This window comes from Staurois parvus, unplaced genomic scaffold (assembly GCF_062004578.1).
Source record: "Staurois parvus isolate SC_StPar_1 unplaced genomic scaffold, SC_StPar_1.0 ptg000225l, whole genome shotgun sequence".
NCBI classification, from domain to species: domain Eukaryota; kingdom Metazoa; phylum Chordata; class Amphibia; order Anura; family Ranidae; genus Staurois; species Staurois parvus.
The window spans coordinates 818,868-842,875 of NW_028318021.1; the positions used below are offsets into that span (position 1 = coordinate 818,868).

The 24,008-nt window shown below is 42.8% G+C and overlaps 1 protein-coding gene across 1 annotated transcript in view; it reads left to right on the forward strand.

The window, feature by feature from the left end:
• Positions 1-2,237: 2,237 nt before the first annotated feature.
• LOC149460558 (periodic tryptophan protein 1 homolog) overlaps positions 2,238-24,008 on the forward strand; it is a 91,250-nt gene continuing 69,479 nt past the window's right edge. Inside the window, exons 1-4 of the mRNA XM_089679469.1 lie at positions 2,238-2,387; positions 11,148-11,206; positions 14,940-15,130; positions 21,209-21,294. Of these exons, the coding sequence (XP_089535595.1) occupies positions 2,322-2,387; positions 11,148-11,206; positions 14,940-15,130; positions 21,209-21,294 (402 nt within the window). The 5' untranslated portion in view covers positions 2,238-2,321. The remainder of the gene's footprint in view (positions 2,388-11,147; positions 11,207-14,939; positions 15,131-21,208; positions 21,295-24,008) is intronic.

A 24,008-nucleotide genomic window follows, 5' to 3' on the forward strand; every position in this document is an offset into this window, starting at 1 on the left:
CTGCAGACATGATAGAGAAGATGGTCAGAGACTGCAGACATGATACAAAAGATGGTCAGAGACTGCAGCCATGATACAGGAGATGGTGAGAGACTGCAGCCATGATAGAGGAGATGGTGAGAGACTGCAGACATGATACAGGAGATGGTGAGAGACTGCCGGAATGACACAGGAGGTGGTCAGAAACTGTGAACATGGTATGAGAGATGGTCAGAGACTGCAGACATGGTACAAAAGGTTGTCAGAGACTGCGGGCATGATACAAGAGATGGTCAGAGACTGCAGACATGGTACAGAAGATGGTGAGAGACTGCAGACATGATACAAGAGATAGTGAGACTGAAGATATGATACAAGAGATGGTCAAAGACTGCAAACATGGAACAGGAGATAGTCAGACTGTGAACATGGTACAGGAGATGGTCAGAGACTTTGGACATGGTACAGTAGATGGTGAGAGACTGCAGACATGGTACAGAAGATGGTGAGAGACTGCAGACATGATACAAGAGATAGTGAGACTAAAGATATGATACAAGAGATGGTCAAAGACTGCAAACATGTACCAGGAGATGGTCAGACTGTAGACATGGCACAGAAGGTGGTCAGAGACTGTAGACATAGTACTAAAGATGGTGAGAGACTGCAGACATGGTACAGAAGTTGGTCAGAAACTGCAGACATGATACAAGAGATGGTCAGAGACTGCAGACATGGTACAGGAGGTGTTCAGAAACTGCAGACATGATACAGGATATGGTCAGAGACTGCAAACATGGTACAAGAGATGATCAGAGACTGCGAACATGGTACGGGAAATGGCCAGAGACTGTGAAGATGGTACAGGAGACGGTCAGAGACTGTGAACATGGTTCAGGAGACGGTCAGAGACTGTGAGCATGGTACAGGAGACGGTCAGAGACTGTGAACATGGTACAGGAGACGGTCGGAGACTGTGAACATGGTACAGGAGATGGTCAGAGACTGTGAACATGGTACAGGAGACGGTCAGAGACTGTGAACATGGTACAGGAGATGGTCAGAGGCTGCAGACATAATACAAGAGATGATCAGAGACTGCAGACCTACTACTGGAGATGATCAGACTGCGAACATGGTATGGTAGATGGTCAGAGACTGCGAACGTGGTATGGAAGATGGTCAGAGACTGTGAGCGTGGTACGGGAGATGGTCAGAGACTGCGAACGTGGTACGGAAGATGGTCAGAGACTGTGAGCGTGGTACGGAAGATGGTCAGAGACTGTGAGCGTGGTACGGGAGATGGTCAGACTGCGAACGTGGTACGGAAGATGGTCAGAGACTGTGAGCATGGTACGGGAGATGGTCAGACTGCGAACGTGGTACGGAAGATGGTCAGAGACTGTGAGCGTGGTACGGAAGATGGTCAGAGACTGTGAGCGTGGTACGGGAGATGGTCAGACTGCGAACGTGGTACGGAAGATGGTCAGAGACTGTGAGCATGGTACGGGAGATGGTCAGAGACTGTGAGCATGGTACGGGAGATGGTCAGAGACTGTGAGCATGGTACGGGAGATGGTCAGAGACTGTGAGCATGGTACGGGAGATGGTCAGAGACTGTGAGCATGGTACGGAAGATGGTCAGAGACTGCGAACGTGGTACAGGAGATGGTCAGAGGCTGCAGACATAATACAAGAGATGATCAGAGACTACAAACCTACCACGGGAGATAGTCAGAGACTGCAAATATAGTATAGGAACTGGTCAGAGACTGCATACATGATACAAGAGATAATCAGATTATGAACATGCTATATAGGAATTGTTGGAGACTGAGGACATGCTTCAGGTGAGTCCATGACTGAATATACATTACATGAGGCTCTGAGAAAACACTGCTATGACAGGGCGATAGGGAAACACAGACTGGTGTGGGCAGGTCTGCACCATAGCTGGCACCACAGTGAGAGTTCCAGCAGAACGTCCCTGTTCAGCCACACACTACTAGTACACAATGTGCTTTTTATTGTGGAGGAAAAGAGACCCATAACAGTCACTGCAACCACAATGCAGAAGGTTTCTATGGCAGGCTAGGAGAAGTGGAACGGGCTGCTGTGCTGCAACAGGGAGGCCGGCTCCATCCCACACACAGACGGCACAGTCTCTGAGGAGAGGAGCGGACATCACACCTCACACACAGTACAGCAGAAACAGCGCACAGACACGCCCCCACCTCTCTGGTCATGTGATCGGAAGCCGCATCACACAGGAACCCACGTGTGACGACAGGGGGCTGCCATTGTGAGCCGGAAGTGTGTGTGATCGGTGCCCGGTGTACACCATGAGCTGTCAGATCACCTGTGTGTCCTGGGTACAGCGGGGGATAGCCAAGGAGGTGCCCGATAAGGTGGGATTTTCAGAATTACTCATTTCCATATACCAGATCTGATCCCATTGTGTCTGGATTGTCTTGCCGGACCACAGGAAACTTTTGGGCCAAGACAGAATTATTGAAAGTGGTTTTAAACCGAAGAGCAAACGTGTTACAGGCATACCTCGGTTTACGAATTTAGTTCGTTCTGTGGGACTTTTCGTATAGTGAAAATATTCATAAACCAAAATGCAGTTTCCCATAGGAATGCATTGAAAATGAATCTGTTCCGGAGGTCAGAAAAAAGTAAACGCTACTAAAATACTGCATGAGTTAATTTATCAAGTAATTTGGTATTTTAGTAGTGAGAACCATGTGTTAATGTTTCAGCTGTCATCGGGGTTCCCCACTGACAGCTGAATGTAAAAGAATTGCCGGCAATTGAAAAATTAATTAAAAAAATTATGTGGGCTCCCCCCTCCCATCCATACCAAGCCCTTCGGGTCTGTTATGGATTTTGATGGGCACTCCCATGCCAAAATTAAAAAAAAAATGGCGTGGGGTCCCCCCCAAAATCCGTACCAGACCTTTATCCGATCATGCAGCCCAGCAGGTCAGGAAAGGGGGGGTGAGATGAGCAAGCGCCCCCCTTCTGAACCATACCATGCCACATGCCCTCAACATGGGGGGGCTGGGGGGCTCCCCGCCCAAAAGCACCTTGTCCCTATGTTGATGGGGGAAAAGGGCCTCTTCCCCTCAACCCTGGCTGGTGGTTGTGGGGGTCTGCGGGTAGGGGGCTTATTGGAATCTGGAAGCCCAGATCTCGGCCCTCCCTATGTGAATGAGTATGAGGTACATGGTCCCGCTACTCACTCTCAAAAAAACAAAAAATGTAGTGTGAAAAAAGACAGGACATGGTCTTTGACAAGTCCTTTGTTAAAAGAAACAACTAAAAGAATGTCTCCGTAGTAGATCCAATGTCAATCACAATGTTTTTTTTTTTTTTTAAACTTGGCGTGGGGGTTCCCCTCAAAACTCATACCAGACCCGAAGGGCTTGGTATGAATGGAAGGGGGACCCCACAACGTTGTTCTATTATGGTGCTGGTTTTTAAATGTATTTACTGCTTTTTTTTCTTCACTATAACACAGAGATTCAGCTGTCACTCCCCCCCTCCAAAAAGAACATTTCCTTTTAGTTTATTTCCCTGAGTTAAAAGAAACAATGTTTCCTTTTAGTTTCTTAAAAGAAACAAAGTTTCCATTAACTCCAGTGAAAGTGACAGCTAATTCTGTGAGCTATAGTGAAGAAAAAAATAAAAGCCGGCAATTGCATTTAAAAATCGGCGCCGACATACACTTCTTATTGCTAAAAAAAAGTTCGTAAACCAAGGCATTATTTTCAATGGATTTTCATTTGTTAACCACTTGCCTACCAGGCACTTATACCCCCTTATTTACCAGGCCAATTTTCAGCTTTCAGCGCTGCCGCATTTTGATTGACAATTGTGCGGTCATGCAACATTGTACCCATATGAAATTTTGATCATTTTTTGCTCACAAATAGAGCTTTCTTTTGGTGGTATTTAATTGCCACTGGGCACTTTAGTTTTTGCGTTATAAATAAAAAAAGTGCAAAAAATTTGAAAAAAAAAAAAGTTTCTTTGTTTCTATTATAAAATTTTTCAAACAGGTAATTTTTCTCCTTCACTGATGTGCGTTGATGAGGCAGCACTGATGGGCACTGATAGGCGGCACTGATAGGCAGCACTAAAGGGCACTGATAGGCAGTACTAATGAGGTGGCACGGATAGGCGGCACTGATAGGCAGCACGAATGAGGTGTCACGGATAGGCGGCACTAATATGCGGCACTGATGATGGGTACTGATAGACGGCACTGACTGGCATCACTGCTGGGCACTGACTGGCGGCACTGACTGGCACAACCACTGGGCACTGACTGGTGGCACTGACTGGCAGCACTGCTGGGCTGCACTGGTGGGTGGCACTGGTGGGCAGCACTGGTGGGTGGGCACAGGTGGGTGGCACTGCTGGGCACAGGTGGGTGGCACTGCTGGGCACAGGTGGGTGGCACTTCTGGGCACAGGTGTGTGACACTGCAGAGTGGCACAGGTGGGTGCACTGCTGGGCACAGGTGGGTGATCTGCTGGGCACAGGTGGGCGGAGCTAGTGGGCGCACTGCTGGGCACAGGTGGGCGGAACTTGTGGGTGGCACTGCTGGGCACCGATCTCAGGGCACTGATCATCAGTGCCCTGATGATCGGTGCCGATCCCCGCTCTGACAACTGCCGGTTCTCGGCAGTACTTTCCTCACGATGTGACAGCGTGAGGAAAGTGCAGCCGAGAACCGGCACTTGCATTTCCCTGTGATCAGCGTGTCATTGGACACTGCTGATCACGTGGTAAAAGGCCGCTGTGATTGGCCTTTTACCACATCATGTTTACCACATCACGTGATCAGCTGTGTCCGTAGGACACAGCGATCATGGAGATCGCCGGGTGCGCGCCCCCTGGGGCGCGCAGGAGAGCGCGTTCTGGGAGGACGTCATATGACGTCCACCCAGAACTGGCCGGCCGCAGTGCAGCCGTCATTCGGCTATCTGCGGTCGGCAACTAGTTAACCAAGGCGTTCGTAATCCGTGGTACACCTGTATATTGCAGCTTACCAATTCTTAGGTGTGATGACGACCTTAGCTTCATTTTTTTTTATCTGTTTTTCAAAAGGACAAGCTCTCTTGGAAATGTATCTGTTAATAGTGTTGAGGCAAACCATTTACCACTGACATGGTTCTTACAGTGATCAGCTTTTATTTATGTAAAACCTTTACTCTAGAAGAGAAATCCTGTTGCTGTAAATGCAGTGTTAGCTTGAGTTTGGTTTCAGTTTGTTAGTGTACCCTGGACTCTGAACGTTCCTATCGGCCTGCTCATCCAGTCACTTTCCAGAGCTTGTCATTTCACCCTCCGCAACATCTCCAAAATACACCCCTTCCTAGCCAATGACAGCACAAAGCTAATAATTCACTCCCTGGTTATTTATCACCTTGACTACTGCAACTCCTTCCTCATTGGCTTACCTTTACATAGGCTATCCCCCCTCCAGTCCATCATGAATATTGCTGCCAGGCTCATCCACCTTACCAACTGCTTAGCCTGGGTTCACACTTGTGCGGTGCGGCATATTGCATGTGATACTCACAGGAACCGCACCACATTCCTGTGCAAATCACATGCGAATTCTGTGTGGTGCGATTTGAGCCATACATTTTGTATGGCTCAAATCGCACCGTATCTGCACCAAAAAGGTGCAGGACCCTTTTTTGTGGACCAATTTCAGGGTGTTAACATACACACCCGCAGCGATTTGTATGAACAGGGTGCGACTATGATGCAGTGCGGAATTTGCACAGAAACCGCTGCGAATTCCGCACTGCATCAGTGTGAACCCAGACTCAGTGTCTGCTACCCCTCTCTGCCAATCCCTCCATTGGCTGCTACTCACCCAACAAATTCAGAATACTAACCATAACTTACAAAGCCATCTGAAACTCAGCCCCCAGCTACATCACTATAACCCAGTCTCAAAATACCGGCCTAATCATTCTCTTCGTTCATCGCAAGATCTCCTGCTCTCTGTTTCCCTTGTCACCACCTCCCATTATCACCTCCAGGACTTCTCCCAAGCCTTTCCAATCCTATGGAACTCCCTATCCCAATCTGTCCGACTATCTCCTTCTTTCTCCACTTTTAGGTGATCCCTGGAACCTTTCTCTTCAGAGAAGCCTATCCCACTTCCACTCAACAACTGTATCTCCACTTTCTCTATCAGCTCATCCCCCACAGTTATTACCCTTTGTATCACTTGACACTCCCCTTTTTAGATTGTAAGCGCTAACAAGCAGGGCCCTTTGACTCCTCCTGTATTGAATTGTATTGTAACTGCACAGTCTTCCCTAATTTTGTAATGCACACTAGCAGTTTTTTTTTTTTAAGTTACTAGAAGTGGTTATCAGCATTTTGTATTCTGCTCTTAGAAAATCAAAGTTTTATCCTATCAGTCCATGCACACTATTTCGGGCTAGTAGCATTTTTTGAGCTTCAGTGTCTAGGAGCAGAAAAAAAACATTTTGTAGAGTCTTTTGGTGCATTTTTCCAGCAGAAAAAAACAAACGCTGAATGCTCCTAAAATGCTACTAACAGCTTTTTTTTTACATGTACTGTAAAACGCTAATGCTCCTAAACACTCCAAAGTGCTACTAAAAAACGCTATTACCAGGGTTTTTTATCTGACATTTCTTGAGCTTACATGGAGTCTAATAGCGGAGGTGTGTTGTTGACTAGATCACCAGGTGAAAACAGAGGGGAAAAAAAAGAAAACTAATGCAGCCCCCACACCTAAGGATTGGTAAGCTGCACCATATTACATTTTTGGTGTGGGATTTAATGCTATTTTAAGTGGTGCAGTTATATTTCCCAGATCTGTTAATGGTGAAATTTATTCTGCTTCTATTTTGCCTTCCCTTTTCCTCTTTTTTTTCCCCCTCATCAACATGCTAATGACATTTTTAATAAAATACCTTTTGGTTCTCATAACATGTTATTTTAGATCCAGTAATATAACCACTGGGTCACTGTGCTTCTTTATGCAGTGCAGGCAGTTCATGGCTAGTAGGAGGGGTTGGCATGGTGCTGTACATAACTTCCTGAAAACATCACAATACCATGCTTACCCTTTATTGCAGGGTTGACACAAATTTTTCAGTTATCTATGTAGCTTCACCTAATGAGTGGAAATGTATTAGCATGAGCGGTCCGTACACAGGGACTAGGGAAAAAATACTAGGGAATTGGTGATGTCATGAGGGTGTGTCTGCTTGTTTTATTCGTGGTTTGCTTGGAGTGCAAGTGGAGAGAATACGAGAAAACAAATGTGTGTTCCTTTTCTTCTTCCATTACGTGTATATTAATTGGTTTATGTGAAAGTTCTAGCCTCTACAAACTAAACTATGGTGTGTGTGTGTGTGTATATATATATATATATATATATATATATTGGAATTCACGCACCTTTTACTTTCTGACCCCCCTACCACATTTCTTGAGGTGCTAAAATGCCAGGGTAGTACAATTCCCCCTCCACCAAATGACCACTTTTTGGAAAGTAGACACCCCAAGGATTTTGCTGAGTGGCATGGTGAGTCCATGGAAGATTTTATTTTTTGCCCCATATTTTTGGTAAATGACAAATGTTTTTTTTTTTTTACACAAAGCTGTCACTTAAATGATATATTGCTCACACATGCTATGGATATATGTGAAATAACACCGCAAAACACATTATGCTACCTCTCCCGAGTATGGGGATGCCACATGTGAAAGTTTTTGGCAGCCTAGTCACATACAGGCTCCCAAAATCCAATGACCACCTTTAGACGTTCATATTTTCTCATGTCACTTCCTCTCTACCTATCAGTTTCGGTGGCCCTAAAATGCCAGGATAGTGTAACCCCCCCCCCCCCCTTCCCCAAATGACAACCTTTTTGAAAAGCAGACACCCCAAGGAATTTAATAAGAGGCATGGTGTGTATTGGTGGGGAAATGGGGAAACGTCCCTTCCCGCTGCTTGTAAAAGCCGCTAGGACTGCTTTTATATGAAAGCTGACCACCAGCTAAAAAAACGATACCAGGATGATGCCTGTAGCTGCAGGCATCATCTTGGTATAACCACTCGAAATCCAGTGAAGTATCAGTACATTGCTGGTCCTTGTTGGGCATATATGAAATGTTTTTTTTTTTTCTTGAGAGTGTTATCACTGAAATGCATGAAGCGCATTGTCGTCTCATATCTATGCCTGGCCATGGCAACAGAGAACATGGGCATATGATGAATCGGGTCTCTGGACCAATATGAACACAATTCTTTTTTTGTTATGCCCATGTTGAGGGTTAAGCCCAAAAAAGTTTTAAATTCAGAAACCGTGCGTCTGGCAAGAGCTGAATTTGGGTGGGTGGTGATGTATTATTGCGCGTATAAATTGCTTTGGTCCACAATCAATTGATACAAATCTTCAGTGAAACACAGTGGGGCTAAGCGCTAGTGCTGGCAGCTAACAGGGCTGTTCCTGCTAACACTGCGTTTTTGGGGACACTATACTAAGGGGGCACTAATATAGTTCTGTTCAAGATCAATATATCGATGCAGACAAACACTATACAAGTAATGGCGGTGATCAGCAACATATAGTGTGCGGGCAATCTAACGCTAGCTGACCCTGGCTGGGATGGGAGCTAACTGACTCTGACACTATCTGATGTCGCTAGTGGCAGTAGTACAGTGATCAGTAAAAAAAGTCTAGTGACACTGTACTAATGGCACTAGCTGGGTGACAGGGGTGATCAAAGGGTTAATAGGGGCAGTCAAAGGATTAAATGTGGTAATCTAACGTGTATGTAAGATGTAGTGCTTTTACTCAGTGTGGTGTCTTCTCTTCTCTCCCTAGACCTATGGGGGGGGGGGGGGGTCAGCGCACCCGGAAATAGAAAATAAACCTTATTATGTAATTTATTTTTACTATTAAAAAATATAAATAAATAAAAATTTCATCAGAGTAGTTCTGTGTTGCCATAGTAACAATGTACTACTCTAGGGGGGGTGATTACCATTTTTTTTTTTTTTCACTTTGCATTGCAGGTGCAATAAAGATCATCACACCTGTTTTGCAGTGCTTGCTTTGAACTGTCATGAATGGGTTAGGTTCATAACAGTTCAAAACACTAGTCATCTATGATTGGTTACAGCTAATCACATGGTACAGAGTGCTGTAGTTGGCTCATGTACCATGTGAGAGCTGTGGGCTAATCACAGCTTACCGGGAAGGGAAGCAAAGTGGTTATGAATCAGATTGATTTGTAACAGGCCATGCGATCACATGATCATTGGTCCCGATTACGGGGATCCGCTGTCGCGGGGGGTACACTAGCTGCAGTAACACAGCGGGGCTCTGTGTGCCCAAGTGGTTGCACAGCACCCCGCTGTGTATGTTGCTCTGCCTGTAGCTGCTGCCCTCCCACATTGTACTGCTGCAAGTGGTTAAAAGGACCTTTTGTTTGAAGCTCATGGGACAGGGTGACAATACAGAAATACAATTGTGAATACAGAAACAAGGGACAGTGTTGTCACCCTATAACAGGAAGAGCCCGAGCAATAATCTTTGTAGCAGGCTCACTATTCTAATGTGTATGTAATATAAATATATATAATGTTTTTTTCAATATCCAAACAGGTGAGCTGCTTTATGATTTTCACTTGGGTGCATGCAGCAAGACTGAACCCAACAATCCATCATATATAAATAATATTCCAGGGCTGCTGCACTCTCTTTCAAAGCTTACATTCTAGATTTCATAAAAGTGTCCTCCCTCAGCTGAAGGCAAACTTTGGATTATTACTTTAAAGGATAGAGTTTTCTATGAAATAAAGAATGTAAGCTTTGAAAGGAGGAGTGCAGCAGCCTGGGATTATTTATATACACTCGCCGGCCACTTTACTAGGTACACCTTGCTAGTACCGGGTTGGACCCCTTTTTGCTGTCACAACTGCCTTAATTCTTCGTGGCATAGATTCAACAAGGTGTTGGAAACATTCCTCAGAGATTTTGGTCCATATTGACATGAGTTACTGTTGCCTTTCTATCATCACAAACCAGTCTGCCCGTTTTCCTCTGACATCAACAAGGCATTTTCGTCCACACAACTGCTGCTCACTGGATATTTTCTCTTTTTCGGATCATTCTCTGTAAACCTTAGAGATGGCTGTGCGTGAAAATCGCAGTAGATCAGCAGTTTTTTTAAATACTAAGACCAGCGAAACTGGCACCAACAACCATGCCACATTCAAAGTCACTTAAATCCCCTTTCTTCCCCATTCTGATGCTCAATTTGAACTTCAGTAAGTTGTTTTCACGACGTCTAGATGCCTAAATGCATTGACTTGCTACCATGAGATTGGCTGATTAGTAATTTGTGTTACCAATCAATTGAACAGGTGTACCTAACAAATTGGCCAGTGAGTGTATGTTAGCACGTACAGAGGTTAGACAAAAAAGTGGAAACACTACGTGATTTGCAGGTGTGAAAGTGACAACCTATTTTGCGCTGAAAGCGAAAGTGATGTAACTTTCTTTTGCTTTCACTGTGTGATGAGACACCTAGCTAAAAGGTGGGAAGCCTCACTTTCGTCATTCACTGCCTGCACTGCTAGTAATACAGAGTCGTGTCAGAGCTTACTGAGCTTCATAGAGGGCAAAGTCCTGATGCCCGCTTAGCTGGTGCCTCTAGGCAGAAGTTGCCAATTTCTTTGCCATGTCGTGAGGTACAGTATCAAAGGTTATGACGGCATATACAGTTTCCAGAAAAACATCGTCTGAGAAGCATAAGTGCAGTCCACATGGTCAACTGACTGAAAGAGACAAAAGGACATTGCGCAGGATTGTGACCTGCAACAAGAAAACAACTGCTGCAAAAGTGACTGCAGAGCTCAATCTCAGTCCTGTGAAGACTGAGATTGAGCTCTGCAGTCACTTTTGTTAGCTAGGTGTCTCATCACACAACGGAAGCAAAACAATGTTACATCACTTCTGCTTTCAACATGAAATATGTTGTCACTTTCACAGTTTCCATTTTTTGTCTAAGCTCTGTATATGAGAATTTAGTGAGTGGGTTGGACACAGTTCTGTGATGTCATTGTAATGATGTCTTTTGCTTGTTTTCTGCAGGTGCATCTGAGTAAGGAGGAGCTTAATAAACTTATAACAGAAGCTAAAGAACAGTTGGAGTAAGTAACAAACTGCTAAGATGGCAGAATAGAGCACAGGGCCTGGGCTAATAGCGGTGCCTTAAGTGTGCTACGCCAGAGAGTGTTTAATGGGCTGAAGGATGCTGACATGTGTACTGACCAGTATTTCCTGTTGAGAAAGTCACCCTGTCCACGTGAGCGTCCATCCTACCTGGCCATCTAAGGTTTTCCTATTAATCCAAAAAGTGTGATGTTGCACCTCCCTGTGATAAGTGTATAAACTGTGCAATGAAACTCATCACCATAAATAAACAATGAAATTAATCATAATAAAAATTCCAACAATATCAAAAATGTTTCAGTAAAGAATCAAAACCAAGTGTCATATAGGCCCTGATTTACTAAGAATTGAGTCTACCAGCAAATGCTGAACATTTAGGCAGACTCAATTCAAACACTCTAGACCTGTCAGTCTTCTGAAAGGCGTCTAGCAAATTCATTGAAAAGCGTCTACTTCGTAGACTCTTTCCTGTTAGTAAATGCGGAATCGCGTCTGGCACATCTTTAGGTGCAATGCCGGATATGTTCGCTAGGTGGCGCACAACCGCAGGCTTTGTCCTGTTGGCAGTTTTCTGTTTGCATATGAGAATACTTATAATTTAAAGTAAAAAGTACACTTTTTTTTTTGTTTTTTGGTTGCTGTTTCTTTAACTAATGCATTTCCTAATGAATGTCATACATTCTATTTTCAAATGTCAAACATTTTCACACTTATATCTCAAATAATTGGGAATGTCTTGTTCTAATTTCCCAATATAATTATATATCTTCATTCTCTTTAATTATGTAACTATTCTATGTTAAAGTAATAGTGCAGCGCTATAAATGCATGTGATCAATTATAAACGTATGTAAAAGTGCAAATAAGTGCGATAATGTCGACTGGTAAATGGTGCTATAAAAAGTTCATATAATCATTCCTGAATAATGGAATGTCCTTCGTGTGAGAGTACCAACTCAGGGAGTGCCTATGAATGTCACGTGTGGTTTATCCGTGACGGACAGTAGTGCAGACGGTTTATCTGTGACGGACAGTATGGCAGACGCTCCTCAATGGCGGCGGTGTGGCGTCAGCACTAGTGCGCCACTTAATGCATTTCGTGTACCAACACGCACTCGTGCACACCAATAAGACGTGTTGGTACACAAAATGCATTGGGTGGATCCCTATTGCTGACGCCACGCCGCTGCCATTGAGGAGCGTCTGCCATCTTGGTACTCACTTTGCTATTCTTTTTATTACTCCACTTGGATATTTTAAATTGTTACTCGTGACCATTATAATAAAGTACTACACTATTAGGCACCTTTCTGGCTCCTGTGGCTGAGCTAATTCCTCCAGGACCATTTTGGCACCCACCCTGATGGATGGAGTTGGATAACTAACCCATAGCTGCCAGCATACCGCTGCACCCCCATATGTGCATTAAACTCTGTCTCCTACGGTGGCTTAGTGGCTAGAACTCAGAATTTACTGGTCATGGGTTCTAATCCCAGTCATGGCTGCACCTGTCTGCATCTCAGTTTGCATGCTTTCTCTGCACGGGTGTGTTTCTGCCAACACTCCAAAGACATGCTGTTAGGTTAATTGGACCTAGTATATGTCAAAAACCAGCCGTTTTCTAAAACAAAAAAAACAAAAAATCGGTCGTTCAATCGGCTGACGTTACCAACAGTAAAAAAATCGACCGATTTTCGTCCCGTCTACGGCTGGCATTTTTACTTCTGTCCCTTGCAGAGAGCTCTGCTATTATATTTTACATGAAAAGTATTGCGGTTGCAACAATGTATCCATTTGTATCCATTTCAGATACAGATGTTTTTATTAGGATACAAATAGATACATTGTTGCAACCGCAATACTTTTCATGTAAAATATAATAGCAGACTGGAATTCTTCTTCTTCTTCTTGCAGGTCACGACCCATGCGCAGATTTTTAATCGGTAAAACGATCGGCTGATTTGCCCATCTTTGCCGGGATAATCGGCCGATCGTCAAAATCAGCCGCAAATTTTCCAACTTTACCGATATAAAAAAAGTGCCAAAACCCCGAAAAATGGCCGACCAATTAACCCACTAATGTTTTTTTTTTTTCCGGCCGATTTTCGACCCATCTATGGCCTGCATTAGATTGTAAGCTTCTTGACATTTGTGAATACGCAAAATATGGAGATCAATTTCCAGGGTTCTGTCAGTGCCAGGAATATCGATCAATCAATTAAGATTTTGGCTACTGACTAGAAAGTGGAAAGGGAGTGAATCTTACCTGTGTCCTGTTCTTCTGACAAGTTTGAAACTTTCAATTTTCCTTCTGTTTATATTTAATTACAACTTTTTTGCATTTGGGAAGTATTTTTTTACGCTTCTCAAATGCCTATGAAAATTTTGCACATGGCAGCACACAGTGCTGTTCACACTGAAGCATTAGCATTGCGTCACGGCAAAACTGGCGCCTCATGTCCAGTCAGGAGGAGTTGAAGCCTCCCATTCAAGTCTATGGTACCGCTCCTCAAATGCCTGGCAGACGTTTGCGGTGTGGTTGCGAGGCAATTTCAGAGCGTCAATACCATTTAACTTCATTACAGGCATTTGTGGTGCAGTTTTAACGCTTGGTAAATGCTTATCACATGCCTCAAAACCGCACATAGGGCATTTGGGGAGCATTTGAGGAGCGTTAAAAACGCTTCCCAAACGCCTGTCAAACACTATAGGGGCGTTTGGCAAGAGTTAGAAATAAAGTCAAGTGTGAACGAGCTCTTAAACCTCTCTCCTTATACAACTTGACCCCCTCCCCCACCCCCCCTGTCATCACCTGTTCCATCTGCAAATCTATGTATCCCCGCCCCACTCTTTTTTTTTTAACTATTTATTTACTGATCAAGTTAATGTGTCTCATTTCCTATCACCTACAGCTCAGATCTCACACAGCAGCTGTATGGACACAGGTTTTAATCTGACAGGTGTGAAGGTGTGGGGAAGTGGCCCTGAATGCTCACTGTCTGTGTTCAGGGCTGTACACCTGCACCCATATGCTTGTCAAATTATGACCTGCAGCATTTCCATTGTGTGACATAGGTTGCCTGCAAACGGCGATAGGCACAAAAACAAACCACTGATTCCCACTCTACAGGCCACAGCACCAATGTGAATGAGCCCCAAGACCTCAATTACACACAGCTTTATTTATGAACTCAGTACAGTTTTATCTATTAGATTTCACAGGAATATGGTTGGGATTATGTCAATTAATAATGTTTTTAGTGTATTTATACCATAAATATAATTTGGATATTTTATCTGGGGGTAGGGGGCTGTCAGGTATTCTGTTACGGGGCCCCGTATCTTTGCATTGTAATCCTAACACGTCAATTGCTCTGCTCTTCCAAGTTTGCTTTATTTAGAATGAAATGCAGTTTTCAGACAAACCTGATGAGAAATGTATGTGTGGGGGATTTGGGGAGGTGGGAGGTGTGTTTTTGGCACGTATGTATTTTTATATTGATATTTTGATCTGCAGCTTGTTTTGTGGATAAGCCTAAGTGATTCATATTAACTGTTTGTTTCCTGCTGTAACCTGTGAAAGCACAGTTCATTAGAAGTATAATCTTTTAGATTGTAAGCTCTTATGAGCAGGACCGTTCTATATAAATATAAAGGGGGTATCCATTTGTTACATTAACATTTCCTGATGTGTGTTAATTGCTCCTCCAGAGGAGAACTCGAGGATAACGAAGATGAAGCTGGTGAGGAAACAGAAGATAGCTTGGTGAATGCAGAGAAACCTGAAGATGAGGACGAGTCCTCCCAACCAGATGAGAACCAGGAGGAAAGCATATCCAATCTGAAAGAGGATGAGCTTGCGGAATATGACTTGGACAATTATGATGAGGAAGGAAAAACCGGTATAAGATCTTTAAATATGTTTGTAACTTGAAAGTTGGTTGAGAATTGTTAGGCTGAATTGTTAAAGCTGAGTTAGAGGCAATTAAGGCGATGCATTTTTTTCAGTGGTGCAATCTGCAGGGCTACCACCCTGATTTTGTCCTCACTACCTAATGAGTTGTTGGCCTGGAACAAGTAAACGGGGAAAAAAACAAAAAACACCACTTCAGCCAGGTTGGTTCCCTCTTCCACTACTGTGCGCACACTAAATCCCAGGTGCTCTCTCTGTCCGCAGCAGAGCCCAATATACAACCAAACATCCGATAGCTGCACATCCAGTAAAATCACCTTTGTTTCCTATTCCATATTCCACAAATATGACAGGTATACAGAATTCCAGCAAATGTGTTTCACGCTAAACAGGAAGGGAGTTCAAATTTGTATGACACCGTACTCAAGGTCAGTGATTTACATTTGGTGGGAAGCCAGGGTCAGGATGCCTGAACCATTTGCAAAAGCTGTGCCCCCAAATAAAAAAAATTCTTGGAGCCCTGATGAAAGGGGTTGCATTTACACCCCGAAAATGCCTTGCACTGTGGATTCTATACATTTTAACATGGTTCTCCTCTTTTTCTAAAAGTCCTATGGTCTATGGTACACCCAGGGACCCCTCCCTGATTAGAGACATTGCTTATTCACCCTAGGCAGTGTGAAGGGTGGTAAAAATAATTAAGTGAGACACAGTTTTACCACCCTCCACTTCCTCCCTTAAGCTGCACAGGACGCTGAACAAGGTTTTACAAAAGCCGCAGCATAAATGGCCACAGTGTCTCATTACTGCTGCTCATTCATGTCACTGGAGTTGCTCTGGATCTGTCTTCAGACCGTGTGTAATGCCTGTGGCATGGTGGTGCAGGCTTTTCAGGGTTAATACAGGCAGGGGAAAAAGCAACATATCTCCTCCCAGTGCCCTGTTAACCAACCGCTGAACTAATTTATTGTGGATCGCTTTTCAGAAGGGAAGCAAGGGCTTCCACAAGTGGGAATGAGCCCTTACTAGCAACCAATCATGTATTACCTGTCAAAATCTGGGATCCACCACCTCTAACCTACATCTTTAGTATAAGTGTGTCACAACTCTCTAGCAATTATTAGATAGCAGCTTTGTTTTGGAAAAGTGTAAAAATTGACTTTACCTTTAGAATTATGTCTGTGTTCAGTTTGCCTTCATAAAGTGACATCATCCCTCCATTTCCAATTGGCTGAAATTATTTTTATTTTTTGGTTGGCTGACTTTAAACTATTTTAGCCAATTGCAAAAGCAGGGATGAGGAAAATAAGATGGGGCAAAGTCAATTTATACATATTTTCACAGCAGGTTTTTTTTAGGTTTTGCTAGGTTGTGAGACAGAGAGGGAGTATGCACTGATTAGATAGCAAAAGGAATGGCATGTCACTTTAAAAATGAAACTGCAATAGCAGCAACCATATTTCAGCCCTGAGGTTCCCTTTAAGGAAAAGTTTGGTTTTATATACAGTATTTATTTCCACAAGTATCATTTAATAAACTGCCTTTTCTTGCTAACTTATGTTCATCCATACCTTCATATGAACAAACTGCTTTATGGTATGGCTCAGGGGCAATGTAAACATCAATGTGTTTTTTAGTTTTCCTATACTGTGCATTAAGAATGCAAAGAGACCTGCCTTGTGTTACAGTTTAAATTGTTGGGTAAATCTGTAAGTTGGGACAGTGAGCATCGGGTGTGGGAGGAAACTGGAATAGTTATGGACTGAGAAATTTGGTCATATACACTCAGTGTATATGTGCTGGGCCACCTGCTGGCCTGTTTGGCTAGCTACATGGTGTACTGGCTCGTATTTAAATATTGTGGCACCATCCAAAGTAGTTTCTTTGGAAGATCTCTCCTATTATAGCTTATAGTGTGGCCCTGTATTGTGAAGAGTAAATGAAAACTAGTTCATACATTAATTTGTACTGTATTCAAAGTGTAAAGGTTAATGAACTATAAGTTTAAATCCGCTAAATAGATTTCAGATGCATCATAGCAAACGTTTTGCAACATCATACAGTTCATTTTTTTAGAAAGCAGCCACAACACAGTAGAAAAGCATGTCCCCTGTCAGCATGCTGTAGAGATGGACCTTCTCTCTTTCTGCATGGAAGCAGTGGTCTCTCTCACCCCCTACTGGGCCAGAGCTAGAACTCTCCAGTCAGCAGGATGCATAAGCTTTGCTGATTGCAAAACTGTAGGTATGGCTCAACGGGCATGTCGGACCTATGCATAGAAACCACTGCTTCCACACAGAGAGCAGAGGGCCTTTCAGCAGCATGCTGGCGGGGGTTAGGCTTTTCTATGGAGTTTTGCCTATTTTATTTTGATGCATCTAAAATACATTTAGCTGTTTTGAAAATTTTAAGTTCAAGTGGACATGTCAGACTGATGTCAGATGGGCAATTTTACAAATTGTCAGTAGCAGGATCTCTAAATAGGCTGCCTGCTTGCTGCTATGGCCAGATGCAGCATGATGTCATTCGTCAATGGACCAAATGCTGCTGAGTCTTGATCGCTAGCGATGGGGGTTATATCCCCTTACCTCAGCTACAGAGGTAGTGATTCAATAGGAACAGAACAAGAACAGTCTTGTTAAACATGTCACTGACGATTTCGACAAATCATCAGTGGCACAATTGCTAGTGGCATAGTCATCCCTCAGACATCAACCTAACTGTTCTAAAGATTATCTTTATTTTATAGTTCTGATGTTCTGTACATAATCCATGCTTAATTTAATATGTGTTTATTTTGAAAATGTCGTCCCCCGTGTTGTACAAGTGACAATTTACTTTAAAACCCCTTTCTGAATCAATGAAAGTAATACAAGATAACAGATTTGTAGGAGCGAGGTCACTGCAGTAGTAATTACAGCTTAATCAATTTACATTTGCCACATCAGCTGGTAAGATGAGACAATTTTGTTTAGAATTGATTAGAAAGAATTGATTGGGACATGATACATGGACCAGAGAAGGCAAAAGGCTGAAATCTCTTTTTAAAAGACTGGATGGAGAACTTAAGAAACTAAAGAAGAACCCTAAGCACAGTTTGCTTCTAAACTGACCACATAATATGAGCTTGATGCAGTTTTAGAAATGGAAGACATATCGTGTAAGCCAACATTGACGAGAGCATTGCATTTTTTTTTTAGAGGAGAAATTGGGCCAAAGCTCTTTTGGCCCTACTTCTCCTGTGGGTCACAGGCATGCACTTAGTTCTAAGTTTCTATAATTTCCATTTTTACTGAGTGATGGGGATACCGCTATCTCTATGCTTCTGGCACCCGACCTCTGGACCTTCAGGTCTCAGATTCAGAATCTGCAGAGTCGTATGCAGGCGTTTTCCCTGATTCTTTTCTCTTCTTGCCCAATTACCGAGCACTTTGTAATATGTGATTCCCTTGGTCAGTAGAGGCGGGCAGAGCAGCTGCTGTGTGAGAAGGCAGCAGCGCTCCTGGCAGAACGCCTGGATCATAGTGATAGCTGTACTCCTTCGCTAAGTAAAATGTACATTTTACTGAGCGCCTGGATCATAGTGATAGCTGTACTCCTGGCGCTCAGTAAAATTTTAATTTTAAATACACAAGATACTGTAAGTCCATGAAGTGGCATACACGTTAAAGTGTTACTAAACCCGCAACGTAAAGTCAGTCTGTATATGCAGTAAAGCATGCTTGATATACTCACTGTGGAACCTAAGGGGTTAATACTCTGCATTGTGTAAAAAAACCTCTTTGATCCTGTCTTCTCTGGTCCTCCCTTCTTCCAGTGTCCCCCTTTTGTCACCTGATAAGACATATCTAGAAACTCTAGAAATCTAGACATATCTAGAAACTCTGTACATGCTCAGTTTGGTGTGTATTGCTATATAGGTGTATTGTTTTTTTTTTTCTTTTCTTCTCTTCCTCTTTGGAGGGTGCATGTGATCAGCACAGGGCCAATCAGCACTGCCCAGACAGAGGTCAGGGGTTCTGCACCTCCTAGAGCATAAAGAAAACTCCTACAAGCTTTAACCAGTGCTCTGCTGGACACTGATAGAAGTCACAAGACTTCTCTAACTGCTGATGAGAAAAGCAGTTTATATTTACTAAAATAATTTCACTTCCTGTGTACTGTGGGAGACCAGATAGAGTGAATGCAGGGTCCTGGGTTTAGCAACACTTTTTTTAATGGACTTAACACATTGTAAGCCAGGGCTTGACAAATCCAAGGCACCAAATTGCCATAGCGACTACAAATTGCATCCTGGCACCTGGGTTCGCACACTGCCTCCCATTGACTTCAATGCAAATCGCCTCCCATTGACTTCAATGCAAAATCGCTTTCCAAAACACCTGTCAATAGCAATCCTATGTAAACACCTATCTCTGCATCCACTGTACTCTATCACATGCAAGTCTGGAACGCTCTGCTACACACTCGCACAGGACCCTTTTTGTAATGGCACTCAAAACACATTGTGTGAGGATCACATCTGTGTGGCCCACCTCAATAGGAACATATATCTGGCCTGTCATGCGAATCTGTGAGTTTGAAAACGCATTCAGGATCGCATGTGTGTGAACTAGGGAGTCTCCATTCACACATGGGCGTTTTGGGATCAGGGCAGAATTGCTGTGATCACAATATGCACGGTCAGGTGCCATTTTCAATGGCTAAAGATAGTTATAAAGAGGTCATACAATAAATTACCGTATCACCCAGTACATGGTCTCCATTCAGTAGCCAAAAAAGGCATACACAAAAAGAGGGGTTGTGAAAAGAAATTCACAAAGAAAGCGGCTACATTATGAACAGAATGTGATACTCAGAAAAATTTCCAAAAATTATGCTTTATTACACATACAAATTTGACATATGGGCAATCGCCCTGGTTTACCATCACCTCAGTATGAGACAATACATACAGACCTAAAACCATATAAAATGACACCAGTACCGGTCTAAATACCTGTGCAAAAGGGACAGTGACTACGAGAGTCTAAAGTCCCTGTGGCACTGGCGCATAGGTGAACACTTCTCAAAGGAGGTGTATACAAAAATTATACCATGGGTATACCATAACACGTGTTTGTAAATATGTAGACTATGCTACTACCAGAATGGTCATATCCCAAACAGGGAGTTTCAAAAAATTATACCATAGATATAAATATCACATGTATGCAATATAGCAAGCACAGTATGCGTCAAAAAGAAGGCATGCCTCTGGGCCTATATAAAACAAAACGTAAATGTCATATAAATGATGCAGTACATTCTTATGCCGGCACAAGTAGTTGGGGCCCATTCATCTGTGATTATTACCAGCTGTTTCCTAGGGCTCTTGAATAAAAATATGCCCCATTTTTTACCAGGATGGAAGGATAGATGCATAAAGCAGCGCACTGCTTAAAGTGGTTTCTTCACCACTACATGTGGACTACATACCACTTTCTGTGAGAAAAACAAGACACATCCCAATAGATCTTCTGCCTGTTGAAATACATGTGGTATATCTTGTTTCCTATACAAAGCACCGTGATGTCCCCATCCTGTAGTGAAACAGACAATATGTGGAAAGTCACTGAAAGAGCTTACACTCTATATAGGATATATAGGTCATACACGTCACATAGGACCATATATCTAGTGTCCCGCAGCAGTCCACTCACCACCTGTGCAATGGATAATAGGAGAGGAAAAAATATCCTTCATTGGTACTGCCATGCAAGGCCAAAGAGGCCAGGGAGCCACCGCTTTTCAATGGCACCTAAAACATGGTGCGGTTTTTCCGTGATTATCGCACAGCATATTTCATCATGTGAAGCTTGTCGCCCAAAAGTTACCTTGCCCAGAGCGTTGACAACCCACACTACGCTAAAAAAACCTGGCTCCTAACTTTATAGCTGGCTCCTAGATTCAAGGCAAGTTTGTCAAGTCCTGTTGTAAGTCAGCACTTTTTAAAAAGTGGCTGAATTCTTGGACTGCTGTTTCAAACATTAAGGGATAAATGGTATTAAATCTTATGTCTTACTAGATGTTGTGAACCTTGGAGACAGTCTGGCTGGTCTTACTGTATACTGCTGCAACGAGGATGATGCTTATGTCACCCTAAAAGATACCGTAAGTATGTATGTGTGTCTGCACCTTGTGAAATAAAGTAAAGAAAACTTAGAGCCATTGAGTATGGACACCATGCCCTCCATTCAGTTCAAATTAAAAATGCAATATGCTTCATCACACCAACCATGCTGATTGTGCTTTTACATGTGTCTGATTGGTCATTTGTAGTTTTAGTATAGCAGCTGTTTTCCCTTGGGATCACATTTACAGTAACAGATATGGAGCTGACGGTCTCATGAAAGACTTAGGAGATGTACGCTATACAAGGGAAACTGTGTGTTTTCAGTGAGCACATATTTTGAGGTATTTTTACAGTGTTTATCTGAAAGTTCTTTTTTGTGATTCTCACATTCTTACATTTTTGCATTTCTGTATTATTGCTTGTGAAAGTGTTTTTTTTTTTTTTTAACCTAATGCAGAGAATGCATTAAGGAAAAAAAAGTTTTTGCCTTTTATAACCACAGTTTTACTGCTACAGGGCGGCTGCTCTGTGCAGAAGCACGTATATATACGTGCTTCTGCACTTCCAGGTAGGGGGCATGCTGTTTCTGCTGTAATGTGTCACAGCAGAAGCCAATCGAGGGGTGCCGTCCAATGGATGACCGGCAGCACCCGCTGATTGGCGAGGAGACCCACAGGACGAAGCTCCTGAATATGTAAACAATGCAGAGCTCCGTCCTGTCAGCGAGGATGTGCTGGATTTTGTTTTCCAGCCTAGGGCTGCAAGGACTGGGACAGTGATAATAATGGTGGATTTTAACTACCCGGAAATTGACTGGAGTAATGGCACTGCAGGAAGAGTTAAAGGGCAAAAATGTATAAACCTACTACAGGACAGTTTTATGGTACAGTTCATAGAGGCCCCAACTAGAAATGATGCTTTGCTAGACCTAGTAATCTCATACCATGCAGAGCTTATTACTAATGCCCATATAAAAGAACATCTGGGTAGTAGTGACCATAACATGATTTCATTTATTGTTAGCTGTAAACAACAAACACATAAAAATAAAAACACTCAACTTTAAGAGAGCTAATTTTCCAAGGCTGAGAGTTGCTCTTCAAGACTTGGACTGGGAGGTATTATTGGCATCGGTGAACACAACACATAAATGGGAGTTCTTCAAAAAGACTGTATGTGAACACACTGCAAAATATATTCCCATGGACAACCAGTTTAAAAGACTAAAAATAAAACCTGTGTGGCTTACGGCCAAAGTTAAAAAAGCTATAAATAATAAGAAAAGAACTTTTCTAAAATATAAACATGAAGGAACGCTATCATCGTTTAAACCTCACAAAGAATATAACAAAATATGTAAAAAGGAAATCAAGGCCGCAAAAATTGAAAACGAACGACAGATTGCAAAAAATAGCAGGACCAACCCCCAAAAATTCTTCAAATATATTAATAGTGAAAAGGTCCGGTCTGAGCATGTAGGCCCTTTACAAAATAATCTAGAGTGGGAGACTGGGGACAAAGAGAAGACAAATTTATTATATACCTTCTTCAGCTCTGTGTATACACAGGAGCATGGGGGAGCTCTTTTCCATAATGGGCATGGTATTGACACAGCTCCAGATGATCCACATTGGCTCACAATTGATATGGTCCAGAAATATTTAGACAGAATAAAGGTGAATAAAGCACCTGGACTGGATGGCATACACCCACAGGTCCTTAAACAATTGAACCCTGATTGTTTCAATGCCATTGTTTCTAATTTTTAGGGACTTTTTAATGACTGGCATAGTACCACTGGATTGGCATAAGGCCAATGTGGTGCCTATATTTAAAATGAAGTCAAAATCTTTACGTGGTATACTTGGACAGAGGGGTGGCGGTGGATGTGGTATACTTGGACAGAGGGGTGGCGGTGGACGTGGTATACTTGGCTTTTGCAAAAGCGTTTGACACAGTTCCCCAGACACGGCTAATGTGTAAGGTAAAGTCTACGGGCTTGGAAAAAATCTGTATGTAAATGGATAGAAAACTGGCTAAAAGATTGTATTCAGAGTGTAGTGGAATGGTCTAGGGTTGTTAGTGTGTACCCCAAGGTTCAGTGTTGGGACCCATACTTTTCAACATATTTATAAACAATATAATGTATGGGATTAAAAATACCATTTCAGTCTATGCAGATGACAATTTACAAGCCGACCTCAATGCACTATTCAGTTGGGCAAATATGTGGCAAATGAGGTTTAATGTTGATAAATGTAAGGTTTTGCACTTGGGGGCTAAGAATATGCATGCATCATACATACTAGGGGGGTACAACTGGGGGAATCAATGGTGGAGAAGGATCTGGGGGTTCTGGTTGATCACAAGCTTAATAATGGCATGCAATGCCAAGCTGCGGTTTCTAAAGCGAGCAAAATCCTCTCTTGTGTTAAAAGAGGTATAGACTCCAGAGAGAGAGATATCATATTACCCGGTACAAATCATTAGTAAGACCTCATCTGGAATATGCAGTTCAGTTTTGGGCACCAATTCACAAAAAGAACATTGGAGAACTGGAGAAAGTACAGAGAAGGACAACCAAATTGATAAGAGGCTTGGAGGAGCTCCGCTATGAGGAAAGATTAAAAGAATTAAAAATGTTTTCTATTGAGGAGATTAAGGGGGGATATGATCAACATGTATAAATACATCAGTGGTTCATATAGTGAACTCCGGTGTAGAGTTATTCACCCTGAGGTCATCACAGAGG